This window comes from Loxodonta africana, chromosome 21 (genome assembly GCF_030014295.1).
Source record: "Loxodonta africana isolate mLoxAfr1 chromosome 21, mLoxAfr1.hap2, whole genome shotgun sequence".
In the NCBI taxonomy this organism is placed as follows: Eukaryota; Metazoa; Chordata; class Mammalia; order Proboscidea; family Elephantidae; genus Loxodonta; species Loxodonta africana.
Window position 1 is genome coordinate 49316031 of NC_087362.1, and position 18023 is coordinate 49334053.

Here is an 18023-nt window from a genome sequence, read left to right on the forward strand (position 1 = left end):
TCGCACCTGTGGATCTCAGGGCTTATATGCAAGCCAGGCTCTTTTGATTTTTAAAAAAGAAACATTTCCAGGATCTCAGATTCCGGGACATGTAGGCCCGGGAGGGGGCGGGCACAGGGTTACAGCCCAAACCCCTAATGGAGGCCCTGCGCCTGCCCTGACCCACCTCCTCAAAAGAAGCCCCAAGGCGGTGGGGTCAGCAGAGGAAGGAAACATCCACTTTCATTTGTCCAAACCACCTTGAGTTTTGAGTATGAATATTAATCTTGATGCTTTTTAACTATTGTATTAACTTGCTGAGATTTAGAAATACTGTTTTAAAAAAGAAAAAAAACTTTTTTAATTTCTGTATTTTTTCCTGTGTTGTATCCACATGGGATATAGGGGTTTTATATGGTAAGCACACCTAAGGTTTTGGTAAACACATTATCAAATATATATCCAGACGATTCTTCCCTAGAAGAAAACAATCTTTACACCTGATAAAATATTTTGAAAAGAGGGGTGTTTTTTCCTTTATTGGTGCTGAAAGGAAGGATGGATAGCAAAGAGAAAATAAAACTGTGAGGCTCGAGGCTGGTGTCTTCACTTATTTGAGCGACAAGCTGGGGCCAGGCCTGCTCTGACTCCAACCCCAGGTGGGGCTGCCCAAGGCACTGGGGGGGTGACTGCCATGCCTGTTTGTCCTGCAGGAAGGGGACAGCTGAGTCTGCCCTGCAACGCTAGAAGGGCCGCTTTGGCCCTTACTCTGTGTCTCCTCGTTTCCTCGGATAACTGTCAGGCAAACAGCAAATGAACATCTTGAGTGTGCGAGGGACAGAGCTGTGGCCTCAGATTCTCTCGTCTTCTCTAATGAAGCAGGGCTGGCACTGGGGAGGCTCTGCACCATCCTCTGGGTCCTTCTGATATAAGCCACAGAAATGGGGAACTTGGCACCTCCCGGCTCCCCTTCCTGGTGGCCAGCTCCCTGGCTGTACCTCAGGAACTGCACCTGGACAGCCTCCTCCCTCTCCTCTGAGAAGCAGCCTGGGGGCTGGCTGCTTGGCAGACCACCTGATGTCCAGACATGTAATAAACTTGGTGAGGTCAACCCAGGGGTGGGAGGGCCAGACACTAGTCCTCTCAGCCCAACCGTGAAGGCTGTTCAGGCTCCAGGGCCCAGCCCCTGTGTCTCCCCCACAGAAGCCCCCCCCATCTGCAGCCAGGTGAACAGGAAGCTAGAGATTTCCAGAATGTGTCTGGCTCCCTCCGTTGTACCACACTCACCTCTGGCACTGCCTGGCCGAGACCAGCATGGGCAACCTAACCCACCCCCACCCCACCCAGCAGGCTTCTGGTCCTTCCAAGGCAAGCAGGAGAGACAGCGCTGCCTTCAGAGTTTTCTGAGCACTCCTGAAGAAGTAGGGGCTCTAACACCCCCTACCCCTACGGTGGGCTCCTTGGCCCCTCCAGGGCTCCAGACCCAATCACCCACTTGTCCAACAAGCAGCAGCATGTGTGGCATGTGCACCTAGAGCTAGGAGGTGACAGTGCAAGGATGCAAAAGTAGAAATGGCCTCCTGTGAGACCTGAGGCTGTGCAGGTCCCTGGAAGGTGAAGTACCTTTGTCTGCCCTCCTAGAAAGCCACAAACCAGTTACAGCCCAGGTATCCTCGGGCCACTTTATTTCCAACAACCGAGGGTCAGTGCACATCAGCCGGGTCCTCTGAGAGTCTGAAATCCATGGTGATATCTCCAGTGTGAGGATGAAACTCCACAGCGTAGGTGACAGACTGTGGGCTGCCCAGCGGCACTCTAGGGTCCAGGGTAGTACTGAAGAAGTACACAGCCTGCTTGCAGTGGGGGTTCCAGCAACAGTCCCCCTATGGGAGGAACAGACACAAGATGACAAGGGCCCTCCTGGCCCTAAGCTCCCTCCTAGTCAGGCTCTAGCCCCAGCAGCACACAGCAGGAAGCTGCTCAGGTCCCAGGTGATCTGTGGCAATTGATGAATTATCACCTGACCTGAACAGCACCTGCTAGGAGGACCCACAGCGCAGGGGGCTGAACCACTTCCCCAGGCAGGGCCCTGCTCTCAGGTATTACATGCTCAGGGCCCCACACACACAGTGGTACCTTGTTCCCTGCAGGCCTCAGGAGGCCAGTGCTGACAGTGATGTCTGGGGTCAAGTGGTAGTCCATCCACAGTACAGCCCCGTGGCTCCTTCCAGGCCTGGGCAGGGAGGGGAATAGTCACATAAGAGATGGGTGGCACGGCCCTGCTCTTTCCCACCATCCAACCCAGTCAGGTGGCTCCTAACACTCTACCTGACTAAAGGCCACATGGAAAAAGCTGAGCACAAGTGAAGGGGGCTGTGCCCTCTGCTACAAGCTCTCAGGCCACTGGCTCCTCGCAGCCTGGCCAAGCACTCCAGGCAGGCCAGCTGCCGCAGGGAGAACCTCTCCCTCAGCCCAAGGTACACAAAATTTCAATCCGGATATCACCAAGTGCCATGCTGGCATGGAAGGCTGGAAGACCCTCCTCAGGATGCCCTGCATGGCAGGCCCAGGAAGGCATGTGCCCTGCCTGCACTGCCTCCCGTCAGAGCCCCAAAAAGCCCAGGCTATCAGGCCCCCAGTCAGAGGGAGGGTCTCCCCCATAGAAGCAGCACCTCCTTCCCTGTGAGAGGAGCTGGATGGGCCTGACTACGCCTCACAACCAGCAGCCCTCACAGCTTCCCAACCTGCTTTAATTCCCAGGAGAGTTCAGGGACATGGGGGGGGGGGGGGGCCAGTGGGTAACCATGGTAACCAAATAAATTCACGTTTCTCCACAGCTGTGACGCCACATGCTGCAGAGCTGAAAGGGAGCCTCAGATGTGGTGGTGACAGCCAAGCCCACTCTGAGCGCTCCCTCCCCACTTGCACATGCCCCAAGGCTGCGGGGACCCCCTACCCACTCAAAGTCACTGCCAACAATGAAGAGCAAGAATGAGACAGACAGCTCATCCTTGCAGGGGGGCCCAAGTTAGGGTCTGCAGGCCAGCCATGCCCCCACCCCTTCCTTCACCCACCCAGCCTGTCCCCCAGGTGTACACTCACCTTCTCAGCTGGATGGAGCCCTCAGTGCGGATCGGCTGCTGGGGTACCAGCTGCCGAAAGTGAAACGTCAGGATCCGCTGGGGCTCGGAGAGGCTGCGGCAAGGGTACTCCCAGAGAGGGTGGGGCTCAGCCTCCCGGCTCTCCCTGAAGTCCAGGGCCCGCTGAGGAGAGAGGAGGGTCTGGGGTCTGCAGAGATAGAGCCAGGCAGTCCGGGGACGAGGGGCTCATGTCTCCATCTCCAGGTGGATACCAGTGGCTCCCCTCGCCTCCACGGCAGGTCCCGCAGGGTACCCCACAGCCACAGGAAGATTCTGGGCTCCTGGATCAGACCAGCCACTTCTCCCCTCCTGGATGCCATGCATTAACTATCTCCTCAGCAAGTCACTTCACCTCTCGTAGCCTCATCTACCCCCTTTAAAAAAATGGGGGTGGCAATACCTACCTCCTGAGCTATTTTGAGGACCAAATGTCTATATTGGTGAAAACACCTAGCACTCAGACACCCGCTCATTCAGTACCACTTACTGACCACCTACAGCTGGGAGGGCTTGAGGCTCCATGAGGAGTCCCAGAAGCTAAGGACCAACTGCAAGTGAAGGAGAGGAAGGCCTCACCAGGAAGGCTGCCTGGGTCCTAGAGTCAGGGCAGTCAGGTAGGAGTGACGCCAGGTCTAAGGCAGGCAGCACTGGAGGGGCCAGGCTTGAGGAGAAAAGGGTGGATTCTGGAAGCATAAAGGTCAAAGTGCCTGAGGATATCCCAGTGGAGACATCACTGCTCTTAGCTCTTTGGTCTGAACTTAGGAGACACACTGATGCTGGCCAGAGGCCAGAGCAGCAAAGCCACACCACCACTAGAGGAGCCAGGTAGGCCAGGAGCAAAGGACTAAGGGAGTGGGGAGATAGGGAGGGGTCCAGGAGAAGCCTGAGGGGCAGCCAGAGAGCAGAGGTGCCCAGGAGTGTATGGTGTCTGAGCACAAAGGAAAGGCAGCCTTCTAGAAGCAAGGGCAGATAAGATACAAACAGAAATCATCCACTGGGTTTATTTACTTAAAAAGCTTTCATAGAAGCAACCCATGTTCACTATGGAGAAATGCGAACACAAAGATAAGCAAAAGGAGGAAGTTCACACAGGAAACCACTTCCAACTCGCAACTAACATTTTGGTGTCCACTAGGCCAAACATTTTTCTTTGTGCATATGCAAGTTTTCTTAATACATAAAAATGGGATTGTGTCCCATCTCTCTTAACTTCTATCCACAGGGTAAAAACCACCGGCACTTCATGAATACCCTGGGTCCTGGGAAAACGCAGGCCCCAGCGGTTCACCCAACCCCTGCTGTTGACATTTAGGGTGCAGGCAACACTGACTGCATAAACAACGCCACAGTGGCCCTCTTGACCAGCCCCCCCCCCCCATGCTCTATACCCTCCCAGGGAACAGAGTCCCCAAAATGAAAATGGCTAACCCAGACTGTCACCACAGTGCCTTCTGGAAAGATTACCCCAACAGAGAACAAGCTGTGGATACTGGCAGGGGTGGCTCCAGGGATGTGGTGACCTACAGGCCCCAGCCCCAGAGAATGGGCTTCGTAATACAGGGCCCAGGTGTTCAGCAGGTGCCATACTTGGGGCAACAATGGTCCTCAAGTTAACGCTCATGGTGAACTCAATAAAAGGACCTCACTCCCCAAACAGAAAGCTCTCTGCGCACCACCTATATTGCCTGCCCTGGGTCCCTTGAGGGCAGCCAAATGTCCCTGTCAGAGGCCTGCAGCCACGCAGGATGGGTAGGACACTGCGCTGAGCTGCAGCCCCACCTACCTTGATCATGTCATCCATGATGCACACATCGAAGCCTTCACAGTCACCACAGGGGCTCCGGATACGCCACAGGTCCTGTGGGGAAGGTACAGCATCACCTACACCTGCCTGGGGCTTGGGAGGTGTGGCCATGCCACAGGACCTGTGGGACAGCAGCAGACGTCTACCCCACCCAGGACACAGGGACGTGTGACCACAAGAGCAAAAGGAGTCAGTGAGGTGAGGTAGGAGCAGCCTCAGCCCCAGTTCTGAGGCACATCCACCTGGAACAGAGACCCTGAGGCTGAAGGGCTCAGAGGACCCCAAGATCCAGGATGGTTTCTGTAGCAGATCCTGGGAGGAGATTCTGCAGTCACTGACATGACACCAGGTCCTCTCCTGTGAGAGGACAATCAGCCAGAACCATCAGCCTGGGCTCCAATGCCTCCTGCCAGAGCTAACACCATTTCTTTGGGAGGAAATCTGTAAACCAGTTCCTCAAGGCCCATAAACAGAGTGCCAGGACAAGGAGAGAGATAAAAAGGGAGGAAACCATAAGTTCAGACTCCCAGAGCTGCCCTCAGGCCAGTCAGTCTTCAATTCTCTGCCCCCTGGGATGCCTGCCTGGGAACCAGCACCATTCTCTCCATGTCCTCTTTGGCCATGAAGACCAGAATTTATGTGGAAACCTGATGAGGTAAATATGAACACAGAAAAAATGCCCAGAAATTAAGTGATGGAGCTACTAACTACGAACAGATAAAGCCTATCTTATAAAAGAAATTGCAAATGAGACTCACACTACACTTCAGGTTAAAATCATTTCAAAATCCTTTGAATAAAAAAGGTCTTTCCCAAAATGACTTTGTGACTGTGGTTCTGCTTTGATGAGAAAATAAAATGAAGCTTTTCAAATTTTTCTTGTATAAAGCAGCTGACTCCCATCTCAAAATGCTTTTAATAACTGGAGCCTCAGCACTTAATGAGAGCAGAGCCGGCTGCACGGCATGTCCCCTAAAGCTCTTCATTTACGTTTTTTAATTACTCTGATAAGCCACAATTGTGAAATGACAATACGCAGTCATTTGCATTTCATATATCAAATGACAGCATGGTTAAAAAGGCAAGTTTCTTATAGCGAACCCGTACCGCGCTGATACAGGAAAACAAAGGCCCAAATCCCCAGGAGTCAAGCCACCCATCTACACCCAAGCTCTCACTGAGATGAGGTCCCTTGGGGTGGCCTACCCTGAACTCCACGACCATGGCGTGCAGTGATGCGGCCTGAGGCATCACCACTGCGCCAGGCACCAGGTGCTGGTCCACAGCAGTCCGGACGTACCAGAAGTACAAGTTGTGCCACGGCAGCAGGCTGGTGGTGAAGAACGGCTCGCCCAGCAGGAGAGAGACCTGGTGGGCAGAGCAAGAAGCAGGCACAGGTGTCAGAAGGGTTCAGCTACAGAATGAAGGAAAGGTCACAGTTCCACATGGAAGTCACAGGTCATCCATCCATTCGTTCCCTCCCTCGCTCACTCCATCAGCACATAAGCATGCTGGATGCTCCTGGAATTGGGGATGTGAAGATGAGACAGACACAGGCCCTGTCCTCAGTGGCACAGAGTGGAGGGGAAGCAGAAAGGATGGAGGCTGTCCTCACAGAGTACAATAAGGACTTTGGCAGATGAAAACCAGCCAATAAGGGCTTTGGCAGATGGTGCACGGGGGGACCCCAGTGGAAAGACCATCAGAAAGCGATTCCAGGATGGCACCCTGTGCATCCCCACCAAAGCAGTTTATCAGCAGTGCTTGTCTAACTGTCTCCCTCACTCTGCTCTAAGCACCACAAGACTGGGGACACTGTCAACACAGGATCCTCGGCACCTAGCAAAAGGGCCTGGCACAGAGCAGATGTTCAAGAAACATTTGCTGAGTGGTGAACACACACAAGAATGAATGGGGGTCAGAGAAGCAAAGGAGTGGGGGGAAGAATAGTCTTTTAAACAAATGGTGCTGTGAGAGCTAGATATCTACATGCAGAAGAATGAAGCTGTACCCCTTCCTCACACCATACACAAAAATCAACTCAAAACGGACTATTAAAAAACCCGTTGCCATCAAGTTGATTCCAACTCATAGTGACCCTATAGGACAGAGGAAAACTGCCCTATAGGGCTTACAAGGCTGCAATTTTTATGGAAGGATGCCACCTCTTTCTTCTGCAGGGTAGCTGGTGGGTTTGAACCACTGATCTTTTGGTTAGCAGCTCACTGCACCACCAGGGCTCCTTAAAATGGACAAGAGACCTGAATATAAAAGTTCAAACTATGAAACTTAAAAAAGAAAAAATAGGAGAAAATGTGGCTTTGGGTTAAGTAAGAAGTTCTTAGATATGACATAAAAGGTATGAGCTATAAAATTAAATAATAAATTGGACTCTACTACAATTAAAAAAATGCTCATGTTTCAAAAGGTACCACTGGAAAAAAAAGACATGCCATAGACTTGATAATGGATTTGTATCTAGAACACATAAAGAAATCTTGCAACTCAGTAAGAAACTAAGTAAACAATTAAAAAACGGGCTAATGGGTACAGGATTTCCTTTTGGGATGATGAAAATGTCCTGGAATTAGATCACTGCCATCGAGTCAATTATGACTCATAGTGACCCTATAGGACAGACTAGTACTGCCCCACAGCGTTTCCAAGGAGCGCCTGGTGGATTTGAACTGCTGACGTTTTGGTTAGCAGCCCTAGAACTTAACCAATACACCACCAGTGTTTCTGATCATAATGATGGTTACACAATACTGTAAAGTACCAAATGTCAATAACAGTAAATTTTGTGTTACATGTACTTTAACACAATTTAAAAATAAAAAAGGAACAACAGAAGAATTAACCAAATAAACTAATAAAAAAATGATTTATCCACAGCGGGTAGGAGAGGCCAGGACGAATCCCAAACAGGTATGGGACAAGACACAGAGAGGAGGCAGAGGGCAGCCAAGGACAGAACACCAAGGAACATCATTCGGGAAGGATCGAGAGAGGGAAGAGAAACCCCTGAGGAGTCAGATAAGGAGCAACTAGAAAGGTAAGAGGAACACCTGGAGAAAGGAGTCTCTTAAGAACCTAAAAAGGCAAGTTTCAAGGAGGGAAGGTGTCCCGGGTCCTATGTGACTAAGGGTCAGGTCAGATGAGGCCTGCGGGGAGGCCATGTTTATATCTAGGAGGTCACTGATGGGAACAGCTTTGGAGGCCCACACTGGGGGCTAGGAGACCACCCACAGCAGGAAGACAAGAACAGGAAGGTGAAGCCAAGGAGCATGAGAGAGGATAAGCCATGCTCATACAGGCTGCTCGACAGAGACAGCCAAGTTCCAGGCAGTGCAGGGAATGCCCATTGGGGAAGCACTACCAGCTTCTCACACACCCTTGACTGACAGGTTCTTAGCTGGGAAGTTACTTGTGAGACCCACCATGAGGGTGAGCTAGGGCTACTTCAGTGCTGTCTTTCTGTCCTGAGCACAGCCCAGTGCTAATGTAGTGCACCTGTTACTCACCTTTTTACCCTCCAGGTCTGCAGGTGTTAACAATTCAGGTCGTTTCTCTATTATATTAATTTTCTCTTCCAAGTGGTTAGCCTTGAAGACCTTAACAGAAAGAACAGTAAAATTATTGTCTCTCTACTAATCAGAAAAACCACCTCAAAGTTGCTTTTATCTGCATGCAGTTTTCTGACAAATTGTTTTGGAGCCCCACTTGCCTCTGCATTGTGGAAATTATCCCCTAGAGGGACAGCCTGGGAGCAAGGGCAAGACTATGAGCAAATGCTGTAACAGCAAAGAAGTTTCTCCTGCAGGCACATACGCAGGACTTCACAACCGGCTTGTAGTTCCTTTAGAGCGGCCACCACACCAATCACCGGCCAGGGAGACAGAGAGAGAGGACCACAGAATCAGCCAGTCAGGCCAGCCTGTGAGCACCCTGGGCATTGGTGTCCCAGAAACAAGCCATGAAGTCAGTTCTATCACAGCAAAGATGTTATTTTTCTTATTTTTAGGTGAAGTGAGGAGAAAAGCCTAAACTTATTCAGTCACAAAAAACAAGGCAGAGTCTGAGTGTTTGCTTCTATTTCAATGACAGCCTAGAAGGCTTCCTGGCCAGCTCTCAATGCCAACTGCTCCTTCTTCTGGTTCCCTTGGTACCAATGCTGCATCAGAGTAACCAACCCCAGACTAGGAAGAAAGGCCCATAGGTCCCCTCATCATTCCAACAACAATTAGCACTTACTTTTTTCATCAGTCTGTGAGAAGCTGCTGAACTCTCTACTGTAAATACCTGAAGAGAATGCCATGCCATTAGTGTAGGAAATTTGCTGAACAGAAGAAGAAATTTACAGAAATCAAACACAGCCAGATCATTCCAGGGCAAAGAGCCCCACATGAACAAATTTACCTGTGCTCATGACCTCCCTGTGATGACACCAAAATTCTGCACAGACCCAGCAAGGGGGCAGGGCAGAAACCTGAGTGGCAGCTGAGGCAGGAGCTATCGCCTGGCTCCTGCCAGCACAGGAAACCACAGCCCCAAGCCCCTGGACCAAGCAGGCCACCCCCACACACAGCTGTTTTCTCAGTGAGAGCTTGACCGCAGAGCCCCGGTCCCAGACCACACGATGCCCCCACCACACGATGCCCCCACCTCAGGGGCCAATCTGAGGACGTCAAAGGAGATGCGCCCCATACCTTCTCTGGCCCCAAGTACCAGGCTAGCATGGGGAGCAGGCTGCCGTCGCTGACACAGAGACAGACGCTGTCTGGCTTCAGTACCTGCAGGACAAGAGCCACCTCAACACAGACTTTTCTCACAATGACAAGGTGTTCAGCAGCTTGTCACGAAATCCTTGTTGGTAAATTGACTGAAATGCCTCCCTCCTCTTGGCCCCACCAATGCAGAATCTATGGTTGATGCATTGGATCTTCCCCTTCCCAGCCTCTCCCACAGCCCTCTTGTGCCCCCACCCCAGTCATGCTGCCTCCTCAGCCCACGCAATCATCTGCACCCCTCAAACCCACCCACCTCACTCCCCTCTTCCCACCCAGTCCCCACCATCAGGACAGGCCCCTCTCAACCTATCCTGGGAGGCCCTGCTGCAGGCCTGTCCCGCATGCAGGCAGCCACGTCCCAGTATAGGATGACAAGTTTCATCCCTGCTTGGTCACAGCACAGACCATGTGGGGGCCTATCACTCAGGGCTCTTGTGTTCTTGTGTGACTCCTCAGAGGCAAGGAGGCTGATACGGGTCATAGGCTACCCAAGAGACTATTATGACAGCTTGGATCCTCCCAAAGATGCAGGCCTACCACACAGACGCATATAAAATTCTGGACACGCCTCAAAGGGGTGTGTTATACATTGTATTGTGTCCTCCAAAAATGTGTGTCAACTGGCTGAGCTATGATTGCCAGTATTGTGTGGTTGTCTACCATTTTGTGATCTGATATGATTTTCCTATGTTGTAAATCCTAGCCTCTATGATGTTAATGAGGCAAAGTAAGAGATAGTTATGTCAATGAGGCAGGACTCAATCTACAGGATTAGGTTGTATCTTGAGTCAATCTTTTTTGAGATATAGAAAAGAGAAGCGAGCAGAGAGGAGGGGGACCTCATTACCATCAAGCAAGAACAGCCAGGAGCAGAGCATGTACTTTGGACCCAGGGTTCCTGCGCTGAGCTGAGAAGCTCCTAGACCAGGGGAAGATTGATGACAAGGACCTTCCCCCAGAGCCAAGAGAGAAAGAAAGTCTTCCCCTAGAGCTGGTGCTGTAAATTCAGACTTCCTGCATCCTAGACTCTGAAAGAATAAATTTCTGTTTGTTGAAGCCATCCACTTGAGGTATTTCTGTTATAGCAGCACTGGATAACTAAGAAGGAGGCCTGGTGGCACAGTGGTTAAGAGCTATGACTGCAAACCAAAAGGTTGGCAGTTCAAATCCACCAGGCAGTCCTTGGAAACCCTATGGGGCAGTTCTACTCTGTCCTATAGGGTTGCTATGAGTCAGAACTGACTTGACAGCAACAGGTTATAGATGACTAAGACAGGGTCTAAGATATATCTGTAGTCCCAGATTAAGAGACCCCTGCTAGAGGCTGCAGGAGCAAAGGCTTCCATGATCCTTTACATTTTAGAAAATTTTAAAAAGTGGTAGCAAATGAGATGGAATAACTAACCATTAAATTTATATGGAAAGGAAAGAGGCCCTGGGTAAGTAAGCATTATTGAAGGAGAAGAACAAAGCAGGAGACCTCACTCTACCTGACCTCAGAACCTACTATACAGCTATGGTAGTCAAAACAGCCTGGTACTGGTACGACAGACATATTGACCAATGGAACAGAATCAACAACCCAGATGTAAGTCCATCCACCTGATCTTTGACAAAGGCCCAAAGTCTGTTAAATGAGGAAAAGACAGTCTTTTCAACAAATGGTGGGCAAAACTGGACATCTATCCATAAAAAAATGAAACAGGACCCATACGTCACACCATACATGAAAATTAATTCAAAATGGATCAAAGACCTAAATGTAAAACCAAAAACTATAAAGATCATGGAAGAAAAAATAGGGTCAACACTAGAGGCTCTAATACATGGCATTAACAGCAGAAAACTGTAACTAACAATATATAACCACCAGAAGATAACCTAGATAACTGGGATCTTCTAAAAGTTAAACACTTATGCTTATTAAAAGGTTTCACCAAAAGAGTAAAAAGAGAACCTACAGACTGGGAAAAAAATTTTGGCTATGCCAAAGGCCTAATATCTAAAATCTACAGGAAAATCCAACCCCTCTGCAACATAAAGATAAATAATCCAGTTAAAAACTGGGCAAAGGATATGAACAGACACTTCACCTAATAAGACATTCAAATGGCTAACAGACACATGAGGAAATGCTCTTGGCTCTGGCTCTGACAGGCTATATGTATCCAGATGAATGGTGTAGACACACCAATGTAGATGGTGACACATCTTCATTTAGGAGGGATTACTAAAAAAGATAAGAATGCCTCAGGGACCATCTAGCTCAACTGGCATAACATAGTTTATAAAGAAAATGTTCTACATTCTACTTCGGTGAGCAGCGTCTGGGGTCTTAAAAGCTTGTGAGCAGCCATCTAAGATACTCCACTGGTCTTACCCCAACTAGAGCAAGGGAGAATGAAGAAAACCAAAGACACAAGGGAAAGATTATTTCAAAGGACTAATGAATCACAACTACCACAGCCGCCACCAGACTGAGTCCAGGAAACAAGATGGTGCCTGGCTACCACCACTTACTACTCTGACAGGGATCACAATAGAGGGTCCTGGACAGAGCTGGAGAAAAATGTAGAACAAAATTCAAACTCACAAAAAAAGATCGGGCTTACTGATCTGAAGGAGACTGGAGAAGCCCCGAGAGTATGGGCCCAGACACCCATTTAACTCAGTACTGAAGTCACTCCTGAGGTTCACCTTTCAGCCAAAGATTTGACAGGCCCATAAAACAAACAATAATACACGTAGCTAACCCATGTATATGTGACTAAATGTGTACACCAGCCCAGGGGCAAGGATGAGAAGGCAGGAGACGACAGGAACGCTGGACAAACGTAAACGGGGAACCCAAGGTCAAGAAGGGGTGAGTATTGGTAATTCACAAGATCAGAAACCAATGTCACAAAACAGTTTGTGTATTGTTTAATGAGAAAGTAATCTGCTCTTTAAACCTTCACCTAAAGCACAATAAAAAAAAATAAAATAAAGTATAATAAAACATAAAATACTCGTGAAGAGTGTGCTTCTCAACTGGACTAAATCAAAAGCAAAGAAGTTTCCTGAATACAAGTGAACGCTTTGAAGGCCAGAGTAGCAAGGATAGGGGTCTGGGGACTATGATTTCAGGAGACATCTAGATCAACTGGCATAACAAAATGTATTAATATTCTGCATCCCACTTTGGTGAGTGGCATCTGGGGTCTTAAACCCTAGCAAGCAGCCATCTCCCAGCCACCCAGCCCACTGCTGTCGAGTCGATTCCAACCCAGCCATCTAAGATGCATCAATTGGTCTGAACTCACCTAAAGCAAAGAAGAATAAGTGCACCAAAGACACAAGGTAAATATGAGCCCAAGGGATGGAAAGGGCCACATAAACCAGAGACTACATCAGCCCGAGACCGGAAGAACTAGATGGTACCTGGCTACCACCAATCACTGCCCTAACAGGGAACACAACAGAGAATCCCTGATGCAGCAGGAGAACAGAGGGATGCAGACCTCAAATTCTCATAAAAAGACAAAACTTAATGGTCTGACTGAGGCTAGAGGGATCCCGGGGGTTATGGTCCCTGGACCCTCTGTTAGCCCAAGACTGGAACCATTCCCAAAGCCAACGCTTCAGACAGGGATTGGACTGGACTATAGGATAGAAAATGGTAGTGGTGAGGAGTGAACTTCTTGGCTCAAGTAGACACATGAGACTATGTGGGCAGCTCCTGTTTGGAAGTGAGATGAGAAGGCAGAGGGGGCAGGAGCTGGTTGAATGTACATGGGGAATACAGAGTAGAGAGGAGGAGTGTGCTGTCTCATTAGGGGGAGAGCAGCTAGGAGTACATAATAAGGTGTAACTTTTTGTATGAGAGACTGACTTGATCTGTAAACTTTCACTTAAAGCACAATTTAAAAAAAAAAAAAAAAGAGTGTGCTTCTTAGTTCAAGTAGACACACGAGACTAAACCGGCAGCTCCTGTCCAGAGGTGGGATGAGAAGGCAGAAAGGAATAGGAGCTGGTCAAATGGACATGGGAAAACCAGGGTGGAAAGGGGGTGTGTAATGTCACATTATAGGGATTGCAACTAGGGTCATATAACGATATCTACATAAATTTTTGTATGAGAAATTAACTTGAGCTGTAAACTTTCACCTAAAGCACAAAAAAAAAAAGTGGTAGCAGACGAAAGGAGGGGTTGCTGAACCCCCTGCAGTTTTCCACATGAAATACTGGTGATCCAAAGGCAAAGACATCCAGCTAGACAAGTATAGGGGCGGGGGGAGGCTCCCAGCCAGTTGCCCTCACAGGAGAGCAGAGAACAAGCCCCTTAGGAGTCCAGAAGCAAGTGCTCAGTTTTCTGCTCCAGTGCCCCCCTACAGGAGTCAGGTGAAGCCACTCACAGACAATGGCGCAGAGAAAACAAAATCGGCAATCACAAGCAGTGAGCTCCTGGGGGAAACTCCTCCTTGCCCACAGCCACCGCGGGGCTGGACACTTACCGTCCCCAGGGCCTGGACATATTGATCTGTTCTGTCTTGATCATTGATCTCTCCAAACCGAGGCCGGTTCCAGAGCAGGTGAGCCTGGCAGTCGCAGACGGGACGCACTTGATGGAGGTTGCCCCCGTCCTTTTCGGGGCTAGGCCAGGAAATGAACAAACAACAGACACAAGTGTAAGTATGACCTACCAGACAGAGACGTGCCTAAGGGTAGGGGTCCAGGGGCCTGCCTGCAGAAATTGAAGGGGACCCAGGGGCACAGCCAGGGTTCTCTGGAGGACATAAGTCCAGAGATGGGCTCTCAGTCAGTGGTAGAGGTTAGTGGGCCTCCCAGCCAAGATACCTAAGTGGGAGCCAGCAAGCTGAGACAGCTCTTCAAGAGTAACACACAACTGAGCACTAGCCCATCCAGTCACAACTCAGCCTTTATTAGATTCTGTCCAGACACAAAGCCGTCCACGTGCCTCTGCAGGATCTGTACATGGGGACTTTACATACATGTTGGTCTCCAAGGCCCAGTCTTCTACCCCCTGGTCCTCCGGGCGCACCTGGTCCTCTGCAGGCTGTACCACACGCAGTAGTCATCGTGGTGGGCTACCAGGCAGAGGGCTGAGCCCTGCATCACAGTCTCCTCTCGTGACAGGAAGTATACACACTGCATCCAGTGGTCCCGCCACTGAAACAGGAGCAGAATTGGCTGTCACTATGCTGCAACAAGAGCAACGCCGCCAATCCAGGAGCCAAAAACAATTACAATCAGTTTATAGTGAGACCATGGTATAGACTTCAGCTGGTTACTAAGGCTGAAGAGATGAAGAAGAAAATCCTGGAGTCAGAGAGGCCAGTGGCCACAAGCTTGCTGGGACACTGCTGGCCTTAGGAAGACACAAAGTGGCCAAGGCGGCAGTCTTCAAGTGGCACCTAGGCAGGGGACCATGCAGCTGCTCCAGGCCCCCGCCCCACCAGCACAGCGCTATTTCTCTCTGCTATCTGTTGGGCTCTGCTTAATGTTTCATCTGAAGAAAGCAAGCCCCAGCTTTAAGCAAACTTTTAAACCCAGTGATCTGGAGGAGATCCCATTATAAACAGTCTTATGGCACATATGCCAAAGGCTTTAGCATACTCAATTTACTTTTGTACGTGACTTCAAAACACAGAAAGGTCAAATGCAATGCATAAAACCTAACTGGATCCTAGATTGAGGAAATCAAAACCTGTGGAAGACATCTGGAGACCAATGAGGAAATCTGATTTTGAACTGTACATTAAATGATGTTATAGAATTAATCTTCTTAGGTATGAAAACGGCATTGTGATCTTGTAGATTTTTATTCTCAGATGTATGTTGAGGTGTTTAAGAATAGTATCAGGATGCTGCAAATTACTTTCAAATGATTCAATAAAAGAAGTGTGTGTGTTGTGTCTGTAGAGAGAAAGAGAGAGGGAAGGAGCGAGGGAGGGAGAGAAATTAAGCAAGTGTGCAAAAAGTCAACAATTGGTAAATTTAATTAAAGAACAAATCAACGTTCTTTTTCAACAGTTCTGCAAATTTAAAATTTTTCAGAATAGTAGTTGAGAAAGATTTTGTTTTCTCTTTTGAATTAATTGGAGTTTTTAAATGGGAATACTCTAAAATTGTGAAACATGGTTTATGATGATACAGAGTCAACCTTTATTAAGCTGTGTTGATCTTTTTTGATACTGCAAACCCAGATATACAATTCTATTCTAAGGAAAAACAAAAAAAGCTATATTCACATAAAGATGCACGTTACATAATTATTTATACTAGCAAAAACTGGAAGCAGCCCAACTGTCTAACAGTTCAGAAATGGGTGTGTAAATCCTTATACAGAATCATCACAAACAGAACGATGGCTACGACGACTATAAACCAAAAAAACCAAACCCACTGCCCTCGAGTCAGTTCTGACCCATGGAAACCCTGGGAGGCGCAAGTGGTTTCAATTAACTGCTAACCTCAAGGCTGGCAGTTCGAACCCATCCAGCAACACTGCAGAAGAAAGGCCTGGCGAGTTGCTTCCATAAAGATTATAGCCAAGAAAACGCTATGGGACAGTTCTATCCTGCAACATGTAGGGTGGCCACCAAGACTGTGGTGCAGCATGACAACAGTTAGAAAGGAGATATGCATCGGCCAAAACGCAGGCAGGTGAGAAAGACCAAAGAACAGTAGTTGCTCAAGTGGTAGGACCACGACTGATTATTTTTGTTTTCTATAATGAGGTTATATTGCTCTTATAATCTTTCAACATCTTTTTAAAAAAGAAAAGAATGCCATAAGAAGCAGGCACCTGGCTTTGCTCTTTTCCACCATCTTCGGAACCTGAAGAAACCAGCCCCAGGGAGACTCCAAGCATGCAGCTCAGCACTAAGCAAATGAGGCCTGATGCCAATTCCGCTTCTTCGGAATACACTTCACCCTGCCTGACCTTGAACTTAACTAAAAAGCAGGCAAATGACGTTCTCATGTATCCAAGATGTCTTAAGCTAGAAAATGGAAATCCAGCCAGATGCATTCAGGAAAAAATAAGGAGTAACAAAGGAGAAAAAATAGATTCTCTAAAACCTGTTATTCGCCCCCACACTACGCAAGTTTGTCTGAAGACAGGCGAGAGGTTCCCCGCACATGTGCAAAGCTCTCCAGGGCACAGACTTCGGGAGGTGGCATTGCTTCCCAGCATGACGACTGGGCCATGCTGCTCTCCACGGAGGGTCCAAGAGTCATTTTCCGGCTCTTTCCTCAGCGATTCTCCAACACCATGTGCAATGGATCAAGCTTTTGGAACTGTATTCACTAGTGGCATCTCAGTGCAGTTTAAATTTGCATTTTTCTTTGAGAGAGACTGAACATCTTTCCACACATTAAAGAGTCATGTGTATTTCTTCTTCTGTACTTCACATCCTCTGCCCAATTTCTAGTGAACCGGAGCAGGTAGGTTTTGAGGCCACAGCAGATGAGCCTGTAGGCAGGCCACAGTCCTCTATGAAACCGATCTGAGACCTGCTGCGGTGCTCAGGGGAAACAAGGGGATGAGCTATAAGAGTAACTGGGCCGGGAGGGGGGCAAGCGGGCACACCAGAGCTGCCCCAGTGAGCCCTGTGTGCATGATGCCCACCATGAACCCACACAGAGGCCCACCTTACCACAACTAGCCTTTGCTTTGTTTTACTTTTTGTATTCGATTCTGACAGTCCCTTCTGTCTCTAAACTCTTGTGAATCTAAGATTCAACATGCTACATTCCCATAACCAAATGTGGGTTACAAGTTTCCTGATTTACCTGAAAATGGGCTCAGCTCCTGCCTCTTACCTGGAGCCCCTCCGGGTCTGAGTGTGCCCAGAAGGGGGCCATGGTGCACTTGATCTTCCCATCTGGGTCCATTTCAATGTCCCACCAGGAAAGAACCACCTGAGCTCGGCCAGATGCCAGAGGTTCAAACTGCTTGCTATGACAAGCTGCTGAGCTACTGACTTGCTTGCTGAAGTCCACACTGTGGAAAAATATTCAGGAATTTAAGCACATTTTAAACTCACACATGTTCCATTTTTAAGTTTTTAAAACACCAACAATGATACTTGTTTGCAACAGACTCCTGCCTTCATAACAGGGCTTCGAACTAGTTCATTCTGGTTCCAACCCCTGCTGAGAATTTGTATTGCCACCCCAGATGTACTGAATCAGGATCTATATTTTAACAAGAGCCCCAAATGATTCTTACGTATAACATATTTGGAGAAATACTGCTCTATTTGGTGGTTCAGAGCATCACCTGGGAACTTGTCAGAAAGGCAA

General features: G+C 48.6%; 1 protein-coding gene across 3 annotated transcripts in view; it reads right to left on the reverse strand.

Moving 5' to 3' along the window:
* Positions 1–1647: 1647 nt before the first annotated feature.
* PRMT7 (protein arginine methyltransferase 7) overlaps positions 1648–18023 on the reverse strand; it is a 39113-nt gene continuing 22737 nt past the window's right edge. For all 3 annotated transcript variants that reach the window (XM_023556599.2, XM_023556598.2, XM_003417139.4), the window contains 11 exons: positions 17541–17721; positions 14755–14882; positions 14207–14345; positions 9633–9716; positions 9178–9225; positions 8448–8537; positions 6130–6291; positions 4903–4977; positions 3082–3242; positions 2116–2212; positions 1648–1862 (listed from right to left, as the gene is read on the reverse strand). In XM_023556599.2, coding sequence (XP_023412367.2) covers positions 1683–1862; positions 2116–2212; positions 3082–3242; positions 4903–4977; positions 6130–6291; positions 8448–8537; positions 9178–9225; positions 9633–9716; positions 14207–14345; positions 14755–14882; positions 17541–17721 — 1345 coding nt within the window. In that variant the 3' untranslated portion in view covers positions 1648–1682. The remainder of the gene's footprint in view (positions 1863–2115; positions 2213–3081; positions 3243–4902; positions 4978–6129; positions 6292–8447; positions 8538–9177; positions 9226–9632; positions 9717–14206; positions 14346–14754; positions 14883–17540; positions 17722–18023) is intronic.